Source organism: Polistes canadensis, unplaced genomic scaffold, assembly GCF_001313835.1.
Source record: "Polistes canadensis isolate GaletaPanama2010 unplaced genomic scaffold, ASM131383v1 scaffold_89, whole genome shotgun sequence".
NCBI lineage: Eukaryota > Metazoa > Arthropoda > Insecta > Hymenoptera > Vespidae > Polistes > Polistes canadensis.
In genome coordinates, this window is record NW_014569636.1 from 558,241 (window position 1) to 584,099 (window position 25,859).

At 30.7% G+C, this 25,859-nt stretch overlaps 2 protein-coding genes across 13 annotated transcripts in view; one reads left to right on the forward strand and one right to left on the reverse strand.

Annotated features, from left to right (window-relative positions):
- Positions 1-2,290, reverse strand: part of LOC106786954 — a 4,305-nt gene extending 2,015 nt beyond the window's left edge. The window contains exons 1-3 of one of the 7 annotated variants that reach the window (XM_014748872.1): positions 2,038-2,290; positions 963-1,103; positions 663-866 (exon numbers count right to left, since the gene is read on the reverse strand). In XM_014748872.1, coding sequence (XP_014604358.1) covers positions 663-815 — 153 coding nt within the window. In that variant the 5' untranslated portion in view covers positions 816-866; positions 963-1,103; positions 2,038-2,290. The other 6 variants (XM_014748874.1, XM_014748871.1, XM_014748875.1 and 3 more) reach the window with 6 other exon arrangements.
- An 828-nt stretch (positions 2,291-3,118) lies between these two features.
- Positions 3,119-24,758, forward strand: LOC106786952 (protein hu-li tai shao). Of its 6 annotated transcripts, XM_014748863.1 has the most exons (16): positions 3,119-4,121; positions 9,651-9,787; positions 10,018-10,204; positions 10,414-10,796; positions 10,962-11,411; positions 11,512-11,648; positions 12,213-12,330; positions 14,014-14,127; positions 14,345-14,437; positions 14,602-14,797; positions 14,911-15,048; positions 15,598-15,669; positions 15,971-16,045; positions 21,069-21,136; positions 22,820-22,963; positions 24,131-24,337. In XM_014748863.1, exons 2-15 carry the CDS (start codon positions 9,680-9,682, stop codon positions 22,946-22,948), a joined length of 2,268 nt encoding a protein of 755 aa, XP_014604349.1. In that variant the 5' UTR covers positions 3,119-4,121; positions 9,651-9,679; the 3' UTR covers positions 22,949-22,963; positions 24,131-24,337. The 6 variants fall into 6 exon arrangements, with proteins under 6 accessions (XP_014604349.1, XP_014604350.1, XP_014604353.1 ...); XM_014748864.1 differs by lacking the exon at positions 3,119-4,121 and having other exon boundaries at positions 9,680-9,787; positions 22,835-22,963; positions 24,131-24,333; XM_014748867.1 differs by lacking the exons at positions 3,119-4,121; positions 22,820-22,963 and having other exon boundaries at positions 9,680-9,787; positions 24,131-24,758.
- The last annotated feature ends 1,101 nt before the right edge of the window (positions 24,759-25,859 follow it).

Consider the following 25,859-nt stretch of genomic DNA (forward strand, 5'->3'; position numbering starts at 1 on the left):
CGATAAAATAGTTCGATAAAATAGTTCGATAAAATAGCACGACATTTTTATTGTCAATTAATTGACTTTTATTTCTGATAATGTTTAAATTATAGTTGCTGTTGAAATTATAGTGATACGATTTGTGGAACGCATTTCCGCCACGTTAAATTCGTAAATCTACGAATTCGATTTTTCTTTTATTGAATCAGTATATTTTAATATGACACGGCTGATTTTAAATTTCGATTGAAAATTCTGCATCTTTTCTTCATTTGATTTATATTGTTTCACCATTATCTACAAATTTTGTTTCATTTGGTTTATTATTAAAACCACATATAGTACCAAATTGATTATATTATTTCTAATTATTATTTCAATTATAAAATCTTGTTAAAGACTGGTAATTTGACTGGTCATTTGACTGGTCATTTAACTGGTTATGGTATAAATCGATATGCATAAACAAATAAATGTACAACGTTAGAAAAATTCCCTTGAAGTTTCATATTGGAATGCTTCATATTGCTGGATCGAAAAACTCTGATACTCTTATGAAAATACTTAGGACGGCTATTAACACGCAAGTTGTGAATTATCGCGAATGATCTTACGTCGTTTTTCTATCAGGTGATATAATACAATAGGTATTTTTTATTTCAGCTACTAAAGTTCTATACCTGAATGTTCCTATTTGTCTCTATCATGGACTGACTTCGCAAGGAGGTAACGCCTTTTTGAAGAAGAACTATGCCAACTGAGATCCAAGCTGTGAACTGTAGAACGATCACTAGCTTCGAGGCCCAATTGTCCGATCTCGAGTATAATGGCATTCTGATGTTTTCAAGAACCAAATAGTACGCAGTTTTGCACTCTTGATTTCACTATATATGAGACAGAAATATGTATCCTTTAAAACAACTTGTTTCTCAATCTATTAGCAACAGCTCGATCAATATTGAGGTCTCGAAAAATGTTACCTTATACTAAATTAAGGATAATGATTAATTTTAGATTTGCTTGAAATTTGATGCTGCATGAACATTTGGACCGCGGTATCACTCAAATTATACAGCCGAAAAAGATTGAGAAATGCGTTGGTTTGAAAAATTTCAATATACCTGAAAAATGTTAAGCCAGCCCACAAGAATATCGAAAAAATCATGCAAATATTATTCATATATACGTATGTACCAAATGCGAAATAATTTTTGCGAAATAAGCGTTTGTGCCTTAGATCTAACGTAAGATTATTACAATTAGTCAATTTAATTAAAGGACGTGATAAAAGAATTGTGGTTAATACTACAATAAGATAATATTCATTTATGTTTTATTTAAGAATTACCAAGGATAATACTTGTTAGAAAGACGTACAACAAATTAATGGCTTTTTAAATTCTAATCAAATCAAGGACATAACATTCCGTTCCGCTATCGAAATGGCGATAGTTACTTACATCGATCAACAACGATTTCAATCAATGTTGAGCGTCGAATACTGTCGTGTAGTCAATTCCAAATACCGATTAAATCAAATGAAAGCAATTTATATTGTTCGGGAAATATTATAAAAACCCTGTCTACATAAGTAAATGCGTTTATGTATTACATATATATTATAATGAATATACCGAATACGCAACTCTTTGACCGTTTAATGAACGTGTAATAAATGAAGAAAAAATATCGCGAGGTTTGCATAAAACAAATGATCAATGTGTCTTTTGTGTGTGTGTTTTTTTTTTAACAATGATAGATTAAACACTGATTATTTACACTGCATGGTCTAGTCAATAGTAGAACCGTCACCAATATTATCAACATATTAATGAAAATATTGACGTCGAGAGAGAGACATCGTCCTGTTAACGATGTTCCGCTACCGTTACTTTCTCTTATCGTTAGAGCTCAACGTCGTCAACGTGGTAGAAACGTGCACAATAGTGAATAAATAAATCTTTGGACGATCATACGTCACATATTATCTACATACATATAAACATACACACATACACGCATAGTTACATACGTACATGATCATATCATACATACATGCATGCATATGTAACCGAATACGCGAGGCACGATCATCCATGGGATATACTGCCGAATACGCTGCGTAGGACGTAACGATCGCACGCAATACATTATGCGATATGAATTAACACAAATGACGTTATTGTAAATTGAAGTATATATACGTTCAATCAAATAAAAGGATATTATATTAGAAATTTGACGGTTTCCCGATAACGACTACAGCGCAATGTAAACGCGAAGCAAATGTGATGCTACTGCGTATGAATCATTGGCCCTGGCCGTGCATGATTAAAAGAGACTCCCCACTGTCTCCCCCGTCAATACCATGTCCTCATTATCATTTTCATCATTGTGTTGTTTGTGTTCGTCGTCGTTGTCATTTTTATTACCTCTGTCATTATTGTTACTAATTGTAAGTATTATTATTATGTCTTTCCTTGGAAGAGCCGTAAATAATTCTTACGAATTTATTATTCTAAAGGGAAAAATTAGATCTTGACGAGACATTGGTTTTCAATTATGTAATTTCTATTTATAAACGCATAATAGCATACAAGCCACCAAATAAACCGGTTTTAAATCTACCGGTTTTAAATCTACCGGTTTCATCTCTATCTGCAGATTGATAGCTTATTTGGATAAAATATTAACATTTTTCGAAACGATGTTAATTTTCATATATTGATCTCACTTCGATGAGAGTGATATGGAATTGTCACAAGTATATTTTAAATTTTAAATATGATTAAGCACAAATTTTACTGTTACATTTATATTCGTTTTATAATTTATTATTACCTTTAATATCACAATAAGATATTTATACTCTTAAAAGAATAAGATCTAAAGTAATAGTCAAATTGCATAATATGAATATTGAATTTCATGATTTGTTTAAATATGCAAACGATATAATAAAATATGCGTCACATTTAAAAAAAAAGATATTTCTTGAAATATTGAATATAATATTATCATCCAATAATCTTGTCTTTATAAATAAAACAATATAAAAAGTTTTTCTATGATTGGAGGAACGAACAACCACTTTTAACGTTGCATGTTAAACGCTAGACCAATCAGGTATTGCAAAGCAGTTTCTGACGTAGCGGACAAAAAAGGTATCATCCAATGAGATAAAAGCGATAAATATCAGCCGTTTGAAATTTTTGGACAGAGGAACGTTCGAAGCGCCACGCGACATGATATTGGCGAGCGGAATAAGCTAAAGTCATAAAGACGCGTGTGTTGGTTGTGTCGGTGGTGTTAAACCATGATCAGAGGGGAATGAGTGCGAGGAGAGAGAGAACGGATCGATTTTGTGTTATTAGTCAACGAACGCTATCGTGCAGTGGAAACGAGGGCTCCAGTTATGCGACGTTTCCTGGATCTATAATAAAAAAGATCTGCATGTAAAAAGGGTGTATCTGGGGATCGCGATTCCACGTTGAGAATTCGCGTTCTTCGGTGCTCGGATTTGGGGAAAAAAAAAATTTTGTGTGTATAATAAGTCCTCCTATCAAGAGAGTTGGTGGGGATTGACTCGTGTGGACGACTCTCTGTGGTGTGGGGAAACTGGAAAGGAAAGGAAAGCAAAGCAAAGCGGAAATATAAGAAGAAAAAGAAGAAGAAGAAGAAGAAGAAGAAGAAGCAGCAAGCGATAAAGTAAAGAGAAGTTAAGACAGCGGAAGAACGGAAGGATTGGCCAGTTTAACGACGGTGGACTCTATTGGTTTGGGCGGAGGATAAGCGAGGAAGGGAAAAGGAAAGTTAAGTAAAGAAGGGCTTGGCTACCGTTAGTAGTTCATCGCTTTTGAGGAGTATCGCCCCAACGGGGAAGCTATCCGCCGAACGGAAGGACTGTTCATTCGTTTTTTCACTCTCTCTTTCTCTCTCTCTCTCTCTCCCCCCTCTCTCCTATCTTTCTCTCTCTCTCTCTCTCTCTCTCTCTCCCCCTCTCCCTCTCTCCTTCGCCCCTCCTAAGAAGGCGGTTTTACAGCTACGGCACGTTAAAGGAGCTCCTGCTGAAGTACCGGCAGTATCGGATAATAATTATCACCTACGACTTTGTACAGTTTTGTGTGTTTGTCTAATAGGTAAGTAAACGTATTTACATATATCTAGTATGTATGTAGATTTTTATTTCATTTTTTTTTAATTACGTACATCACGTAATTGTGTGACATACAACACAAATTGAGAAATAGTAGAGAACGAAAAGGAATCGTCGGCTTCCGTGTATTGACGACGAATGCTTTACGAGAAATTACGTAGTGTGACGAACGAGGGGTGTGTCATGTCAAATCCGGTTCAGCAGCACCGATCAACATCATCAGAGCGGTTCGTACCACCTCCATCTCTCTACCTCCTCTTTCACCTCCACCCACCACCCTCCACCCTCCACCCTCCACCTTTACTATACCGTATTACTATAGCTCTTGTTCGCTCGCGTTTAATACCGCAATTTGTTTCTTTTACTATTCCGATATCATATTTCTATGCTCGTTTGTCCAATGATCGACCAATGTGCCTTGGCTAAATAAATCTGTTGGAGGTATACTATTAAAAAATAGATCTTCAAATTGAAGAAATAGAAATGGGAGTAGAACTAGGAGTAGAACTAGGAGTGGAACTAGGAGTAGAACTAGGAGTAGAACTAGGAGTAGAACTATAGTAGTAGAACTAGAAGCAGAAGTAGAAGTAGAAACGGATCTTGGTATTAACAACGGTACGATTGTCTCTATTCCTATTGATGGTTGAAAGTGATACTCTATTCGGAATATTTTGTCGTAATCTTTTCCTTTTCCACACACACTTTATTCGTTTTCCTGCCATTACGAAGAAAGCGTATTGAGTTCGAAGCGTCTCATAACCCCCTCTTAGTCCTTCCTCCAACTCTCCACCATCTACCATACGCACACTCTGTTAAGTAGTTCCTATCCCGTTCAATCTTCTCCAGCATCCGTAATAAACTCGCTGATGTTTCGATAATTAAGTCTTTTGTCTTACATATTTTTTCAATAATTTCAATTTTTAATTGATATATGCTTAGATTTTAATTATCGTTCCTTTCCTACAACAATTTAAGACAATATAAAAAAGATAATTAGTAGATAGTTATCGCAATGTGTCTTTTTATTTTATTTCCTAATACGTTCATTCAAATATAATGAATTTTAGATGGTCGTATCTCATTGATTAGTATTTCATTACTATAATTATATTTATTACTATTAAGGTGTTTTTTAAATATAATTTAATCTATAAATTTAGACTTCAATGTGAAATATTCATTGAAACATTTCAAATTGAATATAACATCGTAATAAATATTAAGTTAGCTATCTTGATCATATCGAGTATCGATAGACGACGATAAGATCAAATTGCAAATTGTATCTTCTGGCAGATTCGATCCTATTAATTATCTTTTATAATACGTTTATAAAATCTTATTTAGCGTTATAATGTAGAACGTTCAAACGATTTCTCTCATACTCAAATAATGATGATTATTGTTTTGAAAGTTTCTAGTATATTCCGGTCATTGTCCGATATCTGTCTGTTTGTCTCTCATTCTCTTTCTTGCTTTTTTTCTTTCTCTTGTGTAATCAAACGACTATCAGAGAAAGCAAAGAAACTTCTTTAATGTCACATGTGAAAGATCGTACTTCTAACTAATGTCGATTTAACGATACACGCAACACTGCATAGTAATAAATAAACATATCGTGTGTAACGATTAATATTATATATACAGTGAGTTACAGATGTATTCGTATTTATTCCCACCGTAAATTAGAAATAATTGATATTTATTTGTACTGCCAAGCTTCAAAATTCTTATTCACAGAAACCTATTTTAGGATTATTAAGCTTTTAAATTAATATCAATAATATTATAGAAGAACATTTTTTATTGTTTTTATTATTTGGTTGATCCTTCCTTACATTTTTGAGATGATTGGGCATATCTTATAAGACCAATTTTCTTTTCAGTTATATCAAATTTTATTTCGTTTATTAAATGCGAAAAATTATCGCGAAATCTTATTTTACAATAAAATTTATATCAATTAAATATTTGAGTAATTCTAAAATATGTTTCTTTGTATACGAATTTTAAAATATTTTATTTTACAAGAAAATATTGATTGTTTTAAATAAACAGTGCGGAGACGAATACTCCTGGGACTCACTTTGTGTATATGTTTAATATAAAATATTTTATATGTTATATTTGCATATTAAATTTATATACGTATATTTAACGATTTAATTTTGAACACATAAGAGAGTGGGTTGAAAAGTTTTGAACCTCAACAAAAAACTTCTATTCTTCTTAAATAAAAGGACAGACTTATACGACGAATATATTAAATATAGAATAGAACATACATATATTATATTATATTTTATATGTATTTATGTGTATGAGCGTGCGATAGCTAGTGTTGGTTCATTGCAATCATTGAGGCCACGTCATGCGTGTAAAGCCTCATATCCAATATGCAGGAACATGAGACATGTCGTCATCGTCTGTTTAGTGTGCGCGCGCACACACACGCACACATTTATATATTACTAAATTATATGTATACATACATACATATAGCTTCCATTATAATAGAAAAATAAAATATATTTTAGATTATTTATAAACTGAATTTGAATTAATAAATATACTATAAAGTGATTCTAAAGTGATTCAAAAGTGATTATTTTGTGTGTACTATACTATACTATACTATACTATACTATACTATACTAATATTATATATTTAGTATTTTGTGCAGGAAGGACAATAGATAGATCTTCGAACGCGTTCATGTTTCTCTGTGTCAGGAGAATGACCACCCATTGGGTGCAAGTAGTAGAAAAGGAAACGTCTGTATTGAATATTATGTGCTTTAAGAGTAGCTTAGGAGCCTAAACGTAGGTGTTTTAATTTAGACCACTTACTTTTTCATATTACCATAAAAAATGATTTCATAAATCGTTTATCCTCGTATTACTCTTTCTTTTATTGCCACGATTTGAATGAGATTTTCAAGGACGAAAAGAATTTTTGAATTTAAATGGAATTCGATTGTAACTTATACTTTTTCTATAATATGTACATGTCGTCTATGTTCAGTCAAAAATCATTAATTAACATTTATGCTAATCTGAGTTATTGCTCGTCGAATACAATTTTTAATGAGATAAATCAGGTTTGGGAAAAGTATGCTTTTTGTTATTACATTACTATTGATGCTTTTTATGGAATAATGGTTAGTAAATTGAAAAATGTAATATGTAATAAATCAAAAAAGATGAAAAAAAATGCTATTAGTGACTTTTGGCTGAATCTAAACGAAATTGATTGAAAATCGTAAAATTGATATTCGAAATTGATATCAATTTAAAAGTTGAATGATCCTAAAATAAGTATGTTCCTCCTATTTATTACAATGAATTTGGAAAAATTGTATATTTCAACATTGAAGTCTAACGAAGCGTCCTACCAACGATCGTCATTGGAACTTTGGGTGTGTCATGTTCGCACCACTATGTACGCTTGTTGGACATTCGTCTTTTTTAATTAAATGATTCTTCATGGCTGTATTTACTGCGCTCATGAACATGGTAATTATACTCGAATGTTAGGAAAAAATAAAGGAAAACAAGTGAAAAGGACAATGCACTGCGCGCAACTTATCTATAATAATACATATAATAGATATATGTTATGTAATTTTTAATTATGACGTGACCCGGTTATCTACCTTCATCGTTATTACGATAGGTCAAAGTCATTTACCTGAGTTACGTTACAACGTCGTGAGCTGTAGAAAAATTGTAGAAACAATCACCGTTAGGATTTCTATTACTGAAATAATCAACATAAGTATTTAAAGTCGAATGAGATCTCATATCATCGGTTCTCATTACGCCTGTTACAACCGGAAATGACGCATCCCTGTAATTAGGCACGGTATATGTATAATAACTATCGTCGTACTACGTTCTTGCAAGGGAAACGAAAAAAGGGCTTCCAACGTTCCTAATGAATTGAGTCAAGTTATACACAAAGTTATCAATCGATCATCTTCAAATTTAATAAATTTAGTTTTAGTTGAAGCTTTTCATTTTTTATTTCAAGATGTGAAGTTACAGTTTTATGATGCCGCCACTTGAAATGTCCACAAAAAAAGATGTACAATTTTACAGTTGGGTAAAGCGACTTTTGGTTAAATATAGTTGTTAGCTAAAAATGGGTCTTTATGTGTTTTTAATTATATTTATTTGTTTATTTTACTTTTTATGTGCCAATTTTTAATCTTGAACCTGTTTTAATTCTAAAAAATATATCTCAGGTCTAAATTTACAAATTGAGAGGGAATGTGTTATAAACAAATGAAATTTATGCCAATACTTGTGTTGTACATTGTATGAATGAAATTCGTATACGTATATTTCAAAGGTAAATGAATTATTTCAAATTCAATGAATTTCGTTTTTGTAACATTTTGTTTTTTATTCTTATCTTGTATTTTTTTTTTTTTTTTTTTTTTTTTTTTTTTTTTTTTTTTTTTTTTTTTTTCTTCTTATTTTTCTTGAGTAAACACGTCGAGTAAAGAATAAAACTTTTAGTCATAAGAGTGATCTACGAGTTACAAATTATTTATAGTTCGGTGAATAGTAGAACATGGTCTAATTCCGGTAGTCGTAACGCAATAGTCTCTTCAATATAACCAATAGCAGTTCTTTTTATATGTTTGTGTTTTTCTTCAATGAACAATTTTCTTTTTAGGAAAGATATTTCTAAATGATTTTTCTGTTTTATTTGCAAATGAGATTACATACCTGAAAATTCAGTTTGATGTGCACAAATTTCTAATAAAAAAGAAATTTGCATATTTTTTTTTGTTTTTATACTGAAATTCTATACTTATAGTATTATAATGTTGTGGTACAATAAGTATATAAGTTATACTTCAAAATCATTAATGCTTAAACTTACTAAAACCGGTCCAATGTTATTCTTTTAATATTGAATCCAGAATTTGGATTCAATATTACTGCTTTTTATTCATTTTATATTACGAGAAAATAATAGTTAAAAAATATTATTATATCTATTATTTAAATCACACAGTCGACCAAATTGAATAATATTCGAATTCAATTGTCAAAAATATAATTTTTGTTGAAAATCTGCTCAATTATATAAACTGTTGGTAGGTCCAGTATTAAATACACCAGATATAAAGCAACAATTAAATTAATGCTGATGAAATGAAATAAAAGGATACATATATGTATAATATTATATAAATGCATCACTAGAAAATTACATAGTGTTATATATAATTAAAAGATTCTCTAAATATTTCTACGTTATTTTTTTTTCTTTCTTCTTTTTATTATATTATTTTTAACTTTTACCAAGTCGTAGGCATAGAGTAGGAAAAATAAAATATGGTTGATATGTGTCAGCAGGAATTTTCAGAATCTCATACAAATGTATATAAAGTAACAATTAGGTTTATGGTGATAAAATGAAATAAAAATTAAAAGATACGGATATAATAAAAGTATTTGTATATATCACTCTTTCTTATTTATTTATTTTTCCCAGGTCGTAGCGTCGAATACGTAAAATAAAAAATGGCGGATACAAGTCAGCAGGAACTTTCGGAACCTCATACTAATGGGGCAATGGACGGACTTACGGAGGAAGAAAAAAGCAAAATAAGGCCTGCAGATATTGATGCTGTAAGTAATGCTTTATATAGAGTGGCTATATTTAATATTAAATACCTAATTCTATTGGGTTGACCGAAAAGTTCCTAATACTTATACATTAGTTTACTCAGAAAAAAGATTTATGTACATTCCAAATAACTGTTTTAATATGATTGTTTTCTTGTTGAAATGTTTCAACGATCTTTTACCAAAATTTTCTCATTGATAATCCTCGTGTTTAATCTTTTTTTAATTTGTAGGACATGAGGGAAATGGAAAGAAGAAAGAGAGTCGAAATGATGATGAATTCACGATTATTCAGGGAAGAATTGGAACGTATAATTGAAACCCAAATGAAAGATGGCGCTGGACCCTCAGGTCTTTTACAACAGATCTCTGATATGATGGGTGCACAAGGAGCACGTTTCAATGGAAATGTATTTAAAAGTAAGTACTTAAGCGAACAAATGGTATATATTGATATTCTATTTGATATGAATTAACTAAATATTCTTATTGATCAGATCAAAAAGTAACAGTTTTATAAATTAATCTTGTATTGTTATTATTATTACAATTGAAAATAACAAGTCGATTTATTGGCTCTAAGGTACACACTAAAAGGATTTAATTAAATTCTTATTTATAAATTTTAGATTCTAATTGTGTGGTGCCTATTAATGATATTCGCGGAGTCGAGAGTATGGGCTACGCGAAAGGTGAAAAGTTATTGCGTTGTAAACTTGCTGCGGTATTCAGATTACTCGATTTATATGGATGGACACAAAATGTAGGCGGCCAAATGACGGCCCGCTTAAATCAGGATCAAGAACACTTTTTGGTTAATCCTTTTGGATTACTCTATCACGAAATAACGGCTTCTAGTTTGATTAAGGTCGACATGCAAGGTTCTGTCGTTGAGCAAGGAACAACAAATTTTGGTATACACCTTACGGGATTTCAATTACATTCAACGATACATGCTGCTCGACCTGACATTAAATGTATCATTCATATTTCTACTCCGTCCGTAACTGCTGTAAGTTATTCATTGATCATTCAACAATTATTCCACATTTAAATCATATGTTTAAATTTTCGATACTTAAAGACTGCAACTATTTTTCTACCGACCTAATATTATTTTTAATTATCCTTTTCAATTTTAATTTTTATAACATTTTATTGTTTTCTTTCTTCACAGATTTCTTCCCTAAAATGTGGTTTACTGCCAATTGGACAGGAAAGTATAGTTATCGGTGAAGTAAGTACGCATCATTATGTTGGTGGAATGCTTGACCCAGAAGAAAGAGAGAAAATTAGTAGAAATTTTGGTCCTATAAACAAAGTAATGTTATTAACTAATCGTGGTGCGCTCTGTTGTGGTGAAACAGTCGAAGAAGCGTTTTACAATGTATACAATACTGTATTGGCCTGTGAAACGCAATTAAAATTAATGCCAGCTGGTCTAGACAATTTAAATCTCATTTCGGAAGAATCGAAGAAAACGATTTTTGAAGCATCAAGAAAGCCTCCAATTCCTCAACAACATATTGCAGCACCAGAGTCAACAGTAATTACAGACAAATTAGAAAAACGTTGGAGAATAGGTGGAACTGAATTTGAAGCGCTTATGAGGATGCTTGATAACGCCGTAAGTCTTTTATAATTATATTTATATTTTATCATTTTTTATGCCTTTTCATTCATATAAAAAATTATTATTACGTATGTTTCTTTCTTTTTCTTTATAGGGTTTTCGCACAGGTTATATATATAGAAATCCACTTGTAAAAGGAGAGCCTCCAAAACCACGAAACGATGTAGAGGTACCACCAGCAGTTTCATCTTTGGGATATCTGCTCGAAGAAGAAGAATTGTATAAGCAGGGGTAAGTAATTCGTTTTTTATTTACTTATTACAACTAGAATGATTAAAAGACTTACAAAAAAGTACAGCGGTAAAATACATTATGTCACGTTTTGCACATTTTTCAGAAAAAAAGTTTTTAAATTGCTGTATACATTTTCTTTTAACAAATTATGTGTTAATAGATTTATGAATGTTCTCTCCGGAGTTAAGAAAAATATTTTTAAGAGTAACTTCTTTTGATATAAAAATTTAAATGGTATGGCAAATTTATTGTACAAACATTTGCTTGTTAATTATTTTAACATTTTTATGAATGTGAAATATGTAAACGACATGAATGCGCACGAAACATTATTGTCATACATATACTAATATGTTATATTCTAATGTTTATAACTACAGACCGAACACATTATTTCCCAAAATGATTAAATTAGGAGAAAAGACTTCTTTTAAAATATTAGATGGCAGTTAAAAGGAAAAATCATATAATTTTAATTGAACATGTTTTACCCCTGGACACTTTTTTTATATTAAAACTAATTTCTTATAATTATAATTATCATTCCTATTTATTGTATAGGCTTTGGAAAGGTGGTCGTAAAGGTACCGATAGGTCACGCTGGTTAAATTCACCGAATGTGTATCAAAAGGTGGAGATATTGGAAACTGGTACTCCTGATCCGAAGAAAATTACAAAGGTAGAAGTTATTACTTTTGAAAATAAAAACGAGTAATCATTGATAAACCGAATGAATAACATTTGAATGCCATACGCGTATATATTAAATATATATAAATTAAACATTCTTTATAAATGCAGCTAAAATCATTATTTCGACAGTTAAATAAAAATTTGTTTTCATAGATCTTTGTAAAGATCATATGTGTTATAAAATGTATCCGCGAGTTATAAAAATACATTGCGGAAGGTACATAAGGAATATAATACTCGCCAAATATTCCTATATAGTTATAGAATAATACTTCACATCAACGGTACTCCTATGTTTTTTCATATATGAAGTTAAATGAAATTTGTACGATTTGTATCTATAACATATCATGCAAATTTATTGCTTTAAAATGATATTAATCATCAAAACTAATGTGTATTTGGAGTAAAAACTACACGCATTGCATTTAATGAAGGAGAATTATATTACTAAATTGATTCTTCTTTATTTTTATGTATTTTTATGCATTCCATTCATGCATCATTCCATTAACAATGATGCGTTTAATGTTTCTATATAGCTTTTAATATTATATTGCCCATTTTATATATCACGTAGTCTTTATGCTTAATATATTGTTATAAAAGCAAATGTGAAAGTAATATTAAATAGTTGATGAATTAATATATACAACAAATATCGTATCTTATATTAAATATGTGTTAATGGATGGTATCTTGTGAAATTTTATATTGTTATACATGGGAGATCTAATAAAAAAGGATCAATCCTTTATATATATATATACGTATGTATGTATGTATGTATGTATGTATGTATGTATGTATATCTATCTATAACAAATATACACTTACATATATTTATAATTAAAGTATTATATACTTCACAATTATCCAGTATTTACTGGTAATAATATATATATATATATATATATATATATATATAGGATTGTGCGTCATTTTGTCTTCTGTAGCATATATATTCATGAATCGAATAAAGTTTAATCCGTTGTCTAATATGTCTTAACAATGTTTTAACTATTCAAAACATATATAAATCAGCAATAACCAAAGAATGGTGCGTGCGCACGGGTGTGATGTATAATTACAGATATATTCATCAAAATTTATTAAATTAGACGGGTAGTCATTCTTGATGTCATTTGCACGTTATTAGTTATGCATTTATTTTGTTTTTTTGATACATCATGTATGCTCTATAGAAAGTAATAGAATTCGTCGGATTGAAACCTGTATGAATGTGTGCCTGCTGGTCGGTCGTGTCTTCGAATTTTCCATGACCTCGGTAAACATCCACTGCATTTACAAAACCAGGTGAAATGACCCTTTAAGCATTTGACACAGTTAGAATTTTTTTTAGCGATATTTTTAGTTTAACAAGTTATACTAAACAAAATTAAATATTATATTAAACAGATTTTTATGTATATGTATATATAAATTTCTTATTTAAAAGTATTTAAAATCAGCGCCCACATAGAAAAAAATATTATATTACAGTTTAAAGAAAAATATGCAACGCAGGCACACATTACATGCAGTACTTAAATTTTCACTGCGCAAACCGTATGTATCATTTATTGGGGGTGGGGGGGGGTAAAAAAATGATAATATTGATAAAATATATTAAAGGGGGTCAACTCTAATGCTCTGGTTTTGTGTGCAGTGGGTGTCTGATGGATCTCCGACCCATAGCAGTACTCCGGTGAAGATTGATGGTGCTCTCCAGTTTGTACCTAAAAACACTAATCCGAAAGAATTCAAACAAATTCAACAGCAGGTAAGTAAATTTATGTTTTATACAATTGAACAAAATAATTCTAATGATAGTGGTAGAAAGCTTATTACCAAAAATACTCAATATATGTTCATAATTTAAAATTTTAACTTTACTGAATTATTCAGAAGAGAGAGAGAGAGAGAGAGAGAGATAGATAGATAGATAGATAGATAGATATTAATATAATAAAAGCACGCATTTATTTTTACTTCATTAGATAAAAGACTATCGTAGAGCAGATAAAATATCAGCTGGGCCACAATCGCACATATTGGAAGGTGTAACGTGGGAAGAAGCGAAAAAAATGCAGGTATGAATTTTAGGATTTATGTATTATATGAATATATTATTAAAATATAAGCCAGGAAAAAGGACTAATTCCACTTTTTAAATATTTACAAATTTTTATGACATATTAAACTTTTGATTGATGTTTAATTTTATATTTTTTAAATATCTTTAATTATTTTCAAGGACGCTACGATCAGTGGCACTGGAGAGCAAGTTGTACTTGTAGGAGCAGCTAGTAAGGGTATCATACAAAGAGGGTTTCAACATAATGCAATGGTTTACAAGACACCTTATGCCAAAAATCCATTTGATGCCATTACGGATCAGGAATTAGATCAGTATAAGAAGGAGGTAGAGCGCAAGCAAAAGGGCGATCCTTGTAAGCGTTGAATATTTATCATAATAATGCTTTTGTTTTTACAAAATATAAATTTTTATTTTATTTCAAAGAAAAAGAGAGAAATATTGGTTTAATGAATCTTTTATAATTAGATGACGAATCACAATCGGAATCTGAGGCATTGTCGTCATTTAACATCAGTCGTGCAACACACGAATCTAGCACTGCCAAAAGTCCGATTCAGTCACCAGTCTCTGTTACGTCCGAGACTGAGGAAGAGAGCAGAGATGGTAAGAGAAATTATTAAATACATAATGTTTCATTTAAACCTCCTACATACACATTTAAATGGGTCACAATAAGGAAATTATAAAAGATCAGAAAAGGAAATTACATAAAGTGTAAAAACATCTTTAAAAAATCTATTAAGTACCCATTAGTAAAATTCTACATATGAATTATTTATGATTTTCTATTTTTTAATATATTCAACTCAATGTATTCATTGTCATGATTGGAGTTCACATTGGAATTTGAATGTTGTATCTATTTGATGGATATGACATATTGATGATGAGAAAATATATTTTATTTTATGGTCACCCTATATTTACTCAAATCATTCTGCTGGATTCTGCTAAAAGATCACGTATTTGCGACTACAATGAGTGACATTTTTATATTGCAAACTCACATCAGTAGTAATAAAAACCTGAAAATTTTCTTGATCTATACTTACCCTATACTTTACTTTTAAAAAATTGTTATTTAATAATTGAAAATTGAAGAAAAAGAAAAAAATAGAAATTCATTAACATCCTTTAATTTTTTATCGACAGAACCTCGAGTTTTACGGATAGAAACGAAACAAGTGCCTGTGCCCAGTCAACCAGAAGTCGTTTTAAGTGACGGTGAGTACATTTTAAATGTTACTGTTAAATTTACAATGACTTAATCATTGTATGTCGTACAAAGAAAGGTTTGTTTAGAAGATATAATATGAAATGCAAAGTAGTATAGTGGTCTTTTGAGTTTTTGGAATTTTGGCATGTTCATATGATATTGTATACATATTTTGTACAATTACATTTGAATTATTGTAGTACTCCCTGTTAAATAAGTAATTTTCGTATGATACCAAAAATATTCTCTCTCGCATGAGTATTTTTTCCCAATTTGACATATGCATGTAATCGTTTATTCTTAATACAGCGTATGCAACTACGGAGTTCCTCAATGAAATGAGACGTGCTGCGATTGAAGCAGAAAGTGATATTAGCAGGCAAGGTAAGCAGTTCCTTAGTTAAGGGAGGAGAGGTTGAAGGTGAAAGAAGTGTGTTGTATCAGATAACGCATGATCGCATCTTTGTGCTTAACGTTACACACACACGTATACACATCAGAATAAACTATACATAATTTTTCCCTTCCCATTAAATTTATTTCATTTCTAACAAGGGTAAAAGGAATCTTTATGATCGCTAACGCTTACACCATACATGCTGATATTTGTCAAACGAATTTTAATTATATCCTTAAGCATATTTGTCTTTCTAACAGTTTATAAGTATGCAAATCTGCATACTTTGGTCAATCCGAACGTTGATCATTTTTTGTTGTATATATCTTTATTTTAATAATAATTTAATAATTAGGTTTACGTGTACATAATATGTATTTATATTTTATAAGTATCTCATCCTGTTGTCGTGTTTTTTCCTGTTTTTTATTTGTTATATGTTACTGTAGTTAAGGGAAAGAATAAGGGAAAAAGTATTAGGGATATAATAATACAGAGGTTGATAAAATCCATTTGCAAGAGATTAAAATGTTATTGTCTATCTTAAATTGGGACTATATAGAAGTAAATACAGTAGGAAATATAATAGTAGGAAGGTGTGAGCGATCCGTGATCATAACGAGGTCAATCATGCTACTCTTAAATCGAATAGATTGACGTGAAAGAAAAGAATGTGTTAGAAACTGAGGTTCGCTTGTCTTTGGACAATCTAATTTTACAGATTGTGCTCTATCAAGAGGTTGCAGCAGCGTAAGCAGTGGTAGTATTCGCTCAGGCGGGCGATCTCCCGAGCTCCATGATAATCTGCACTTAAAGGTCGTTCGCAGTTTTGTCATCGCAGAACGTATGAAACCTACCTTGATTGAATGTTCGTGGAACACCATGCGGAGACCCATTAAGAAAACAAATGATGACAAGAACTATGATAAAAAAGTCACAGATAATCATTACAACAGAGAAACACGATTTTGGAAAAATTACAAGACTCGAATAGAAGTAAGACGGGAATTTTTCGAAAATTATGAGAAAAGAATATTGAATGGCAATTATGGGGTTCAAGAAAAAGATTCTTTTAAACTTTTTCAAACAAAATGTTCTAATAACATTATTAATAATCACAACGAAGATGAGAAAAATTGTAATGAAAATCAACTTGTACTTTATCTAAATCATAATGACAAAATAGAAAACAATGCTGCTGCGATAGAGAAAAATGTCAATGAAACTTTATTGAATTCTATAATGGAGAAAATATGTGACTCTTCTAGGTATCAAGTTGCTAATGATCAACAAGACAAGTCTTGTAGGGAGAATGACAATGAAAAAGAAATGGATGAAAATTCCTCTTGTGAAAGTAAATTTTTCTGGGAAGATGATGATTGCCATTGTTTATCCAAACTGGTCTCCAAAGAGAACAATAAAGAGGAATTGTACAATTGTAATCGTCGAGATAGTTTAGGAGATGTTATTAATTGTATCAATGATAAAATTTTACCATCTTGTGCGAATTTGAATGCTTTGCCGGTAACAGAGGCATCGGATAAATATAATTTAGATTCCACGAACATGAATTTGATTTATAGTTTGACACCGTCGAGCGAAATGTTAACGGTTTGTTTTGAAAATAACAATGTCGATAATATAAACAAGTCATTTTATGTAGAGCATCAATCGAACGATCAATGGAAGAAAGAAGTTGATAAAGCAAAAAGTTGTAGTTCTCACAATTCATCCATAGAAAATATTTTTCAGGATGACTCAACTGATCGTAATTCCATTGTTGACTCTAACGATAAATGCTCTAATAATGGATCAGACATACTAGAATTGCCAACTGGTACGATCCGCGAGTTGGAAGATTTTCTTGGGGAATCATTTAGTGAGGACATGAATAGTAGCGTTAATCAAATATTAGCTGATCTTGATATTAATCAAGTTTACGTTGAGGCAACAAATATTGTTGATCAGGTTATCGAGGATGTTTCTTGTTTAACTTTAAATCTAAGCGTACCTTCGAAGAATGCGGTTTCTGCGAACAATGTTAATTTGATTGTCGTTAATGAGCTTGTTCATCACGTGTTAGAAATGCATGATATGGAAGACACTATTACTGTTCCCACTCCGAAGATCGATAACGATAAAAAATGTATCAAGGAATCCTCCGTTATTTTTCAGGATTTACATAACAACTGTAGATCTGTTGTTACCGATATTTCTGAAATTACTAAAAATAGCAATGTAAATGAATGTTCGATGATAAAATCAATAGATCAAACAACTTCTTCCGGGATTCTTGATAAAACGTTAACATGTACATGTCTTGAATGTCACTTTCCAGAAACTTTAACCGAAAACAATCAAAATAAATCTTGTAATAAAGATGCAAATGATAATATAATTGGTAAAAGTGAAAATATTGACATTGACGTAGATGAAAATCTTAACGTTCGAGTAATTACGGAAAATGATTCACAGAATAAACGTCCGTTTTCCGATGAAATTATCCTTGAATTTTGTTCTGTAACTAATAATCGATCGAGTAAAAATGATGTGATCGAGTTAAATTTTCAAATAGAAAAGTCTCATTGTGACGTTAGCGAATATTTATGTAATGAAACGTCGAAAGATTCGCGTAAACGTAAACATTGTGAGCTTGAATATCCCGATAGGGAAACGAACGGAAATATTGTTGAGTATCAAATGAATTTGGAATTGTCGAATAATTTTCAGAAAAACTTGAAATACCTTGCGGAAATTTATGGGGAGAAGAGTATGAAGCAATATCGTTTGAGTAACGGATGGATGCCAATTATTGATAATAAATCAATGATATCATCATCTAATGGAAACGTAGACTCAAACGATCTTTGTTTTGATCATCAGTATCAAGATTTATCACCCATAACGGAAGAGACTACAAGTGAATCATTGAATGAAGAAACTAACGTACTCATCGATACTTGTCCCGAGTATTTCAATGATTGTTCATTAAAAAGATGGGATGGCAGTGAGAAAATAATAATCTCTTCTATGGAAAATGAAAATATGAATGTAAGTGGGGAAGAATCGAATAAATCAATAGATTATTATACTTGCAAGGACGAAAGTAGCGACTACAATACATCAGTCGACAGACCGTCTTCATGTTCAGATCATAATTTTCAAGACTCGATTGATCAAGTTTCCATTTCTTCAGATGCAACCTACGTCATTTGTAAAGATTTTGAGTCACCTTCCAAGTCACCTTCCAAGTCACCTTTCAAGTCACTTTTCGATTCCAATAATCATAGTATTATTTCTATAAAGGATAAGGAAAGTGTAGAACAAAATGATAATGAAATTACGGAAAATGTTGAATTGGTGATCTCAAAGTCTCCTGTTTTAGCTAATAACGGTGTTGAACAACACGCGAATCTTGATTTGACTGGATCTCACATGCTTCCACGATATGAGGATTCTTCCTTGTGTAGATTGGTATCGGGAATGAAACTTAATATCAATTCTCTCATTGAATCCATTCAAGACAATCGTTCACTCTCTTCGGAACACTACTGAGATTTGTCTTACAACTTTTATATTTTAATATTATTATTTTTCTTTTCCGTGTTGCATGACCACAACCATTTTGTATATTTCACGTAAATTTTATCATTTAATATTTTCTTTTATCTTCAAAGATAAATTAAAAATAAGAAAGAAAGAAAAAAAAAATACAAGAGATTAGATACTTTGGTACATGGAATGTGATAAGGACTTATAACCAAAGAAAGGAATTCATTTATTTAGTTACGTTATCTATTTTTGATAGTTCAGTATTAATGACTATGTAACAGAGTTTATTTTTGTTTTCGATATTTTTCTTTTTACTTGCACAAATGCACGTGCCTACGATTTCCATGTTTGTTGTTTTGTTTTCAAATTCAGGGATCGCAGGTCAGATCTCATTAATGTATATAGATACATTTAATTTGCTCAATGACGCGCGCATGCGTCATTGTTTTTATGATAAGAAATAAACATTTGCACTTTTTTAAATAGTCTAACTTCTTCCGTAAAACTATAATTAAGCGAGAAAATATCCCACGAACGAGACCACCGAAGTTTTATTGAAATTGAAATTGAAATGCTGCACTCTGTGTTCTTTTTGTCCCTGTAACATCATTATATTATAGCGTTACTAACAGACGATAATGAATTTATTTGATTTATTTCATTATTATATACCGCTTGTAAAAATGTTTCTCGTTAAAATTCCCAACGCTTCGATCGAAACGCGTGTCACCACCTGTCCTTTGCACGATCCTTAGTGAATCTACTTAAAGAGAGGGAAGGGAACACAATGCACGGTAACGAGCTATAATGAACACAATCATCTAAAAACATCAATCGCAATAACGCTATGCTACATTTGTGAGGTAAGTTGCGATTATTACGACGGTACGCTTGTTTCAATATGGCTAACGTTTATTTTATTCTTTATTATGAATTTTAATCCTTGGAAGAATGTACATAATGTACGATTCATTTGAACTCATAACAGTATGAATTCTATTAAATACCTATTTTACAAACTTTAAATTGTAAAATAATTGATGCCATTATTAATGTACGATGTATAAGGCGTAGAAATGAATTCGATATTAAAATTTTTTTTTTTTTTTTTTTTTTTTTTTAGATTTCTACACTAATAAGAGAAGAACACAATTGTTTAACCCTTTCGCTACCTGCGGTGGAGAACCAAAGTTGCTTGAGTGTTTTCGAACGAACAAACTTTTCTACAAAGGGTATTTATAACGTCTTAGTATGCGTTCTTTATTTTACATTGGCATTGACATTAATACATTGCAATTACAGTGGCATCTTATGGAGGGCCACTATAGTGGACCGTAGTAGTGAAAGGGTTAAAATATATTCAAGGATTAATATTTCAATTGTGTGATAATAATAGCGAACGTTATTGATGTTGATCTCGACGCGAGCTGCTTAAACAAAATTATTTTTCTGTTACAGGAGAAAATACCGTAAATGGCGATCACTCGGACGCCCATCACAGTACATTTTCTCAAAGTAGCAAAGAGGTTCGTTGAAATAATAATTTGTCTTTTTTTCCAATCTATTTTCTTTCTTCGTTGTTTTCCTTTTTCTTTATTTTCCAAAATGTTCTTTCAAAAAAATGTTCCTTCTAAATGTCAAACTATATACGTGTCCATGTTTAACGTTTCAATCAATGGAGAAGCATTTGTGAGTGTGTGGGTTTCTCGATAATTTTTTTTTTATATATTTGCTTGTAATGCAAAACTTCCAAATAAGTTCTATTAAAAGTAACCGAAGCATAAATTAAGGATTATTAACATTACACTTATCACGACTGGTCAAATGACCCTTTTTAAACTTTCTGACAGAATTTTGTACAAGTTATAATGCTATTTTGTGAGTCTAGAACTTTCATTGCACAAATGGTATATTTTTTCTTATAAAATACACGACTTCGAGATTGAGTTACCGAAGAAGGCAAGGGTTATCTTACAATAGTAAGATTTTAAAAAAATTTCTTTTCACTTATCTCAAATTAAAACTAAAAAATATTACTTGTATCCTCTTTCACACATTTGAACCACTCGATTATTTTTGCAAGTAGTATTTGGTTTGTATTAATTAATAATTTTTAAATATGTTTCTGTATTGAATAATTTGGAAATATTGTATTATAAGAAAATATTGATTGTTTTAAATTAATAGTAGGGGGTATGAATACTTCTATGACTCGCGCTGTATATTTTAATTTCATGCCTAAAAATAGCTGTTGGCTCATATGTCATACATTTTGTAATTACGTTAAAAAAACCCAAAACGAAAAACAAAGAAAACAAATGGGACTAGATTGCAAAAGCTTGCAAGCAGCAGCGTATCGGCGTAAGAATAACACGCATCTGAAATTATGCTCGAAGACGCGCGCGATATAAATAAAGCCAGTATAAATTGGAAACTTAAGTTGTTTGTTTCTCTTGGGATTCTTGTATTTTTCTTTTTTTTAAATAACTCTTTTTCTTAAATACAAAGCTCGAAGCTTCGACGTAGCAATACACATTCATTATCGTTTCCTTTTTTTCTCCATTTTTTCTCCATTCTTTCTTTTGTTTTTTGTTTAAAATACAAATCGCCATTTCATTGCCTATTTCAATAGTGCTATTATGCATGACTCGAATGCAATCGAACGAGAAGGTTTAGGATCTTCAAGGACTCTTTTTACACTTATTTGAAATTTTCAAATGGCTCAATGTTTTATGATCTACAAAATATTGATCATATGGTTGGTTGTTTACTAGTTTACTAGTTCAATGCTGCATAGTTCTACATATCTATACGTGTAATTTAAGTTAAATAAGTATTATACACGGAACTATTGGTTTTTTTTAAATATATATTGTTATACAGAAAGGAAGAAATATCAAATATTTCGTTTTTCATTTGAAGATATAAATCTTTTGTTATAGTGTTGTTAAAAAAGTACAAATCAACGGGATACAGTTAGTCTTAATACTTGCTAATAAAAAATTCATAATATTCGTCTCATTTTTGAAAAATCTTTTTAAAATCAATTATATGTAATGCATTATAAACAATGAGCCCCATGAATGTTTGAACTTAATGTTTAGACTTTAAGATTAAATTGAATTCATTGAGTGATTCTAAACCCATCGACGACGTTGCATGTGCATGTGGAAAGGTTTATGGTTACGGTTGGGACCTTCCGTGTTAAGGGTTCCATGTCGCAGGACGTGAGTGTTAGCGAGGAATCGCCGAAGAAGGAGAAAAAGAAGAAGAAGGGCCTTAGGACGCCATCGTTTCTTAAGAAGAAAAAGGAAAAGAAGAAGTCGGTCGAGGCGTAGGTAGCCATAATAAAGGTTTGTATAAACACAGTATTTTCCCATTTTTAATAATCATTATTTTCACTTGTTTATATTCAGCAGTTCAATAATGAACTCATTATCGAATAATTATAATTCTATAATGACAAAAATAATAGTCCTGTTTAACAAAATTTACGTCCCGGTAGCAGCAACAGCAGCAGCAGTTGGAGTATTTTGAAAACTGTTCATAATTTCTTTCAATGCATAACACATTTCCAAATTTTTATACATACAGGGACATATATGTTAGGATTATTTTAATTACAAATTGATGTGAATTTTATTGCAAAAAGATAAGTGAAGTTTGACATAACTGATAAAAAAAGATTGTTCTAAAAACATACATTATGTTACCATTAAAGTGTATAATAATTGGACATTATATGAAATAACTAGATGTTTTAAGTATCAAATTGAAATTTAATCCGCCTTTTTTTAAAGTTTGCTTTTTGTACATATGAATACAATAATGTTTGTAGTTATCCGTTTTTATTTGTTCCTGTATTTTCAAAATCAATGTAATCAGATCAAATCTCAAGTTCATATATAAACTATTCGTCTCTCGCGTATTCATATTTTACCAAGTTAAAGAATTATTTCATACTTTACTTGGCCGATATATAGTTATTTCATAAATAAATGTATTTCACACTTTAATGGTAACATGTATAATAATAATAATAATAATAATAATAATAATAATAATAATAATAATAATAATAATAATAATAATAATAATAAAAATAATAATAATAATAGCAAATGGATATATGCTGAAACAGGTGAGATTTAGCGCGTGGGATTGCATCGCTCTTAGAATTAGTTTTCAGTTATTATCGCTAGTTGCATTTGCATATTAGACAAATACATTTTTCATCATCTCTTAATACGCCAGTAAAAAATGAGTCATTCGTTATTTTGGAAAATATGATAGTATATGTGTATTTAAACTCATTATCATATAGTTAATGTCGCGTAAAACTTGGACATTACTATTGACAAAAAAATACAAAAACAACAAGACTAAATGTGAGAAAACATAACGGTAACAAGAAATAATAACGGTTGTCGTATCAAAATTTCCGTTGAAAAATTGTTATGAATTTATTTATTATCTCGTTATCTATTATTCTCATTTCAATGACTTCCCCTTTCTTTCAGACACTGCCACGAAGAAAAACTTACCGTTAATACGAAGAAGCGAACACGAATTTTTTTCCGAGCGAAGCACGAATGCAAAATGTTGTAAGCCGTTAAAAGCATGGGAAATGAAGAGAGGTAGACGACCAATAATAAATATTATTCGGAGGCTGAGGGAGGGAGAGAGAGAGAGAGAGTATAATCAGTTGAAATGAAATAATAAGCAAAAAAATAAAAAAAAGGAAAAGAAATGAAATCAAAGCGGCCGAAACAATAAATCACAGCATCTTTCCAAGACATAAAACTGCCATCGCATTCTATCTATGATAAGGAATCTATAATAGTACCGTTGTGTGTGCGTGTGCGTGTGCGTATGCGTGTGAGCGCGTGCTTGACATTTTTACATTTTTAATATTTTAAGCATTCGCACACCCAAATCTAATTTCTATTAGCTAATACTTTATTCTATCTCTCCTCAATCCTGTTTTTTAATATTATATATATGTTCATAGATATATAATAGTGTTCTTCTTAAAAGGCCGTTTCGAAGGTTCATTCAAGTAAGAACTAGATTATTCTTACAAATATAAATAATAAAAAGCGAAAAAATAGAAAGAAAGACAGACAGAAAGAGAGAAAGAGAGAGGGAGAAAAGGAATAAAAATTAAATGAAATTTAATTTAATTAAAAATAAATTATAAAAAATACCTTTAACAAAAGGGATAAGAAAATTAGGCGAGTGTGCGGGTGGAGGTGGGTCTGCATAGAAAAAGAGGGAGGAAGATAGGGGAGAGGATTATAAGGGGATAATAATAAATAAAAGCCCGAAATTTCTTTTCTTCGTCGCGTAGAATAACATTCTATCTTTGTCAATTTGATTTCTTTTCTTTTTCTTTTTCGAGCTTGTGCCTTTAACCTGTTAACCGACGACGAAGACGATCATACACTCGTCAGAAATTTTTAACGATAGAAGACGTATTAATAATATTAAAATAATATTAATGATAATAATGAATAAATAAATAAAATAAAGTAAGTCGATGTATAATCAATGGTTTTTTCATTCCCATTAAAAATATCTTTTATGAATGTATCTTTTACATTATGTTTATGTTCTATTACATTTAGATAATTCTATTTAATAATAAACGCTAAATTTAAGCCTTATGATTGTGTCGTATGTAAATTTGAACTGAATACAAATTAGATAATAGCATATTCACATTCTTACTGACCGAAAAGAAATTTTTCCCCGATTAACAGGTTAAAGGAGTCGTGTCATCGTCATATATAATTGTTGCAACCATATAAGGCACATTTCGTCAATGGCGCGAAGGAAGTGTTTTTCTTTTTTTTCATATATACAGGAGGGTGAATAACAGAGTAATCTCTACCGATAGTGATTCGTGAACCAACCTGTATATATATATATATATATATATATATATATATTTTGTTATTGTTTGAATCTTTTTATCTTCTTTTCTTCTCTTATTATACGCCACAATACATTTCGCCAAAGACGGCCCTAGTCATATTCTTTAATCGTCTTTGTCGAAGACATCAAGGACAGCTTGAGCCGATCTTTGCGCTTTTTAATTCTCGGCCGAGCATCTCTTTTACATACATACATGCATACATGCATGCATACATTTATACATAGAGTGAGTCACAGAAATATTCATACTACTACTGTAACTTTAAAATAATTAATATTTGCTTTCTTTTTTATTAACAACCTCTAATCTTT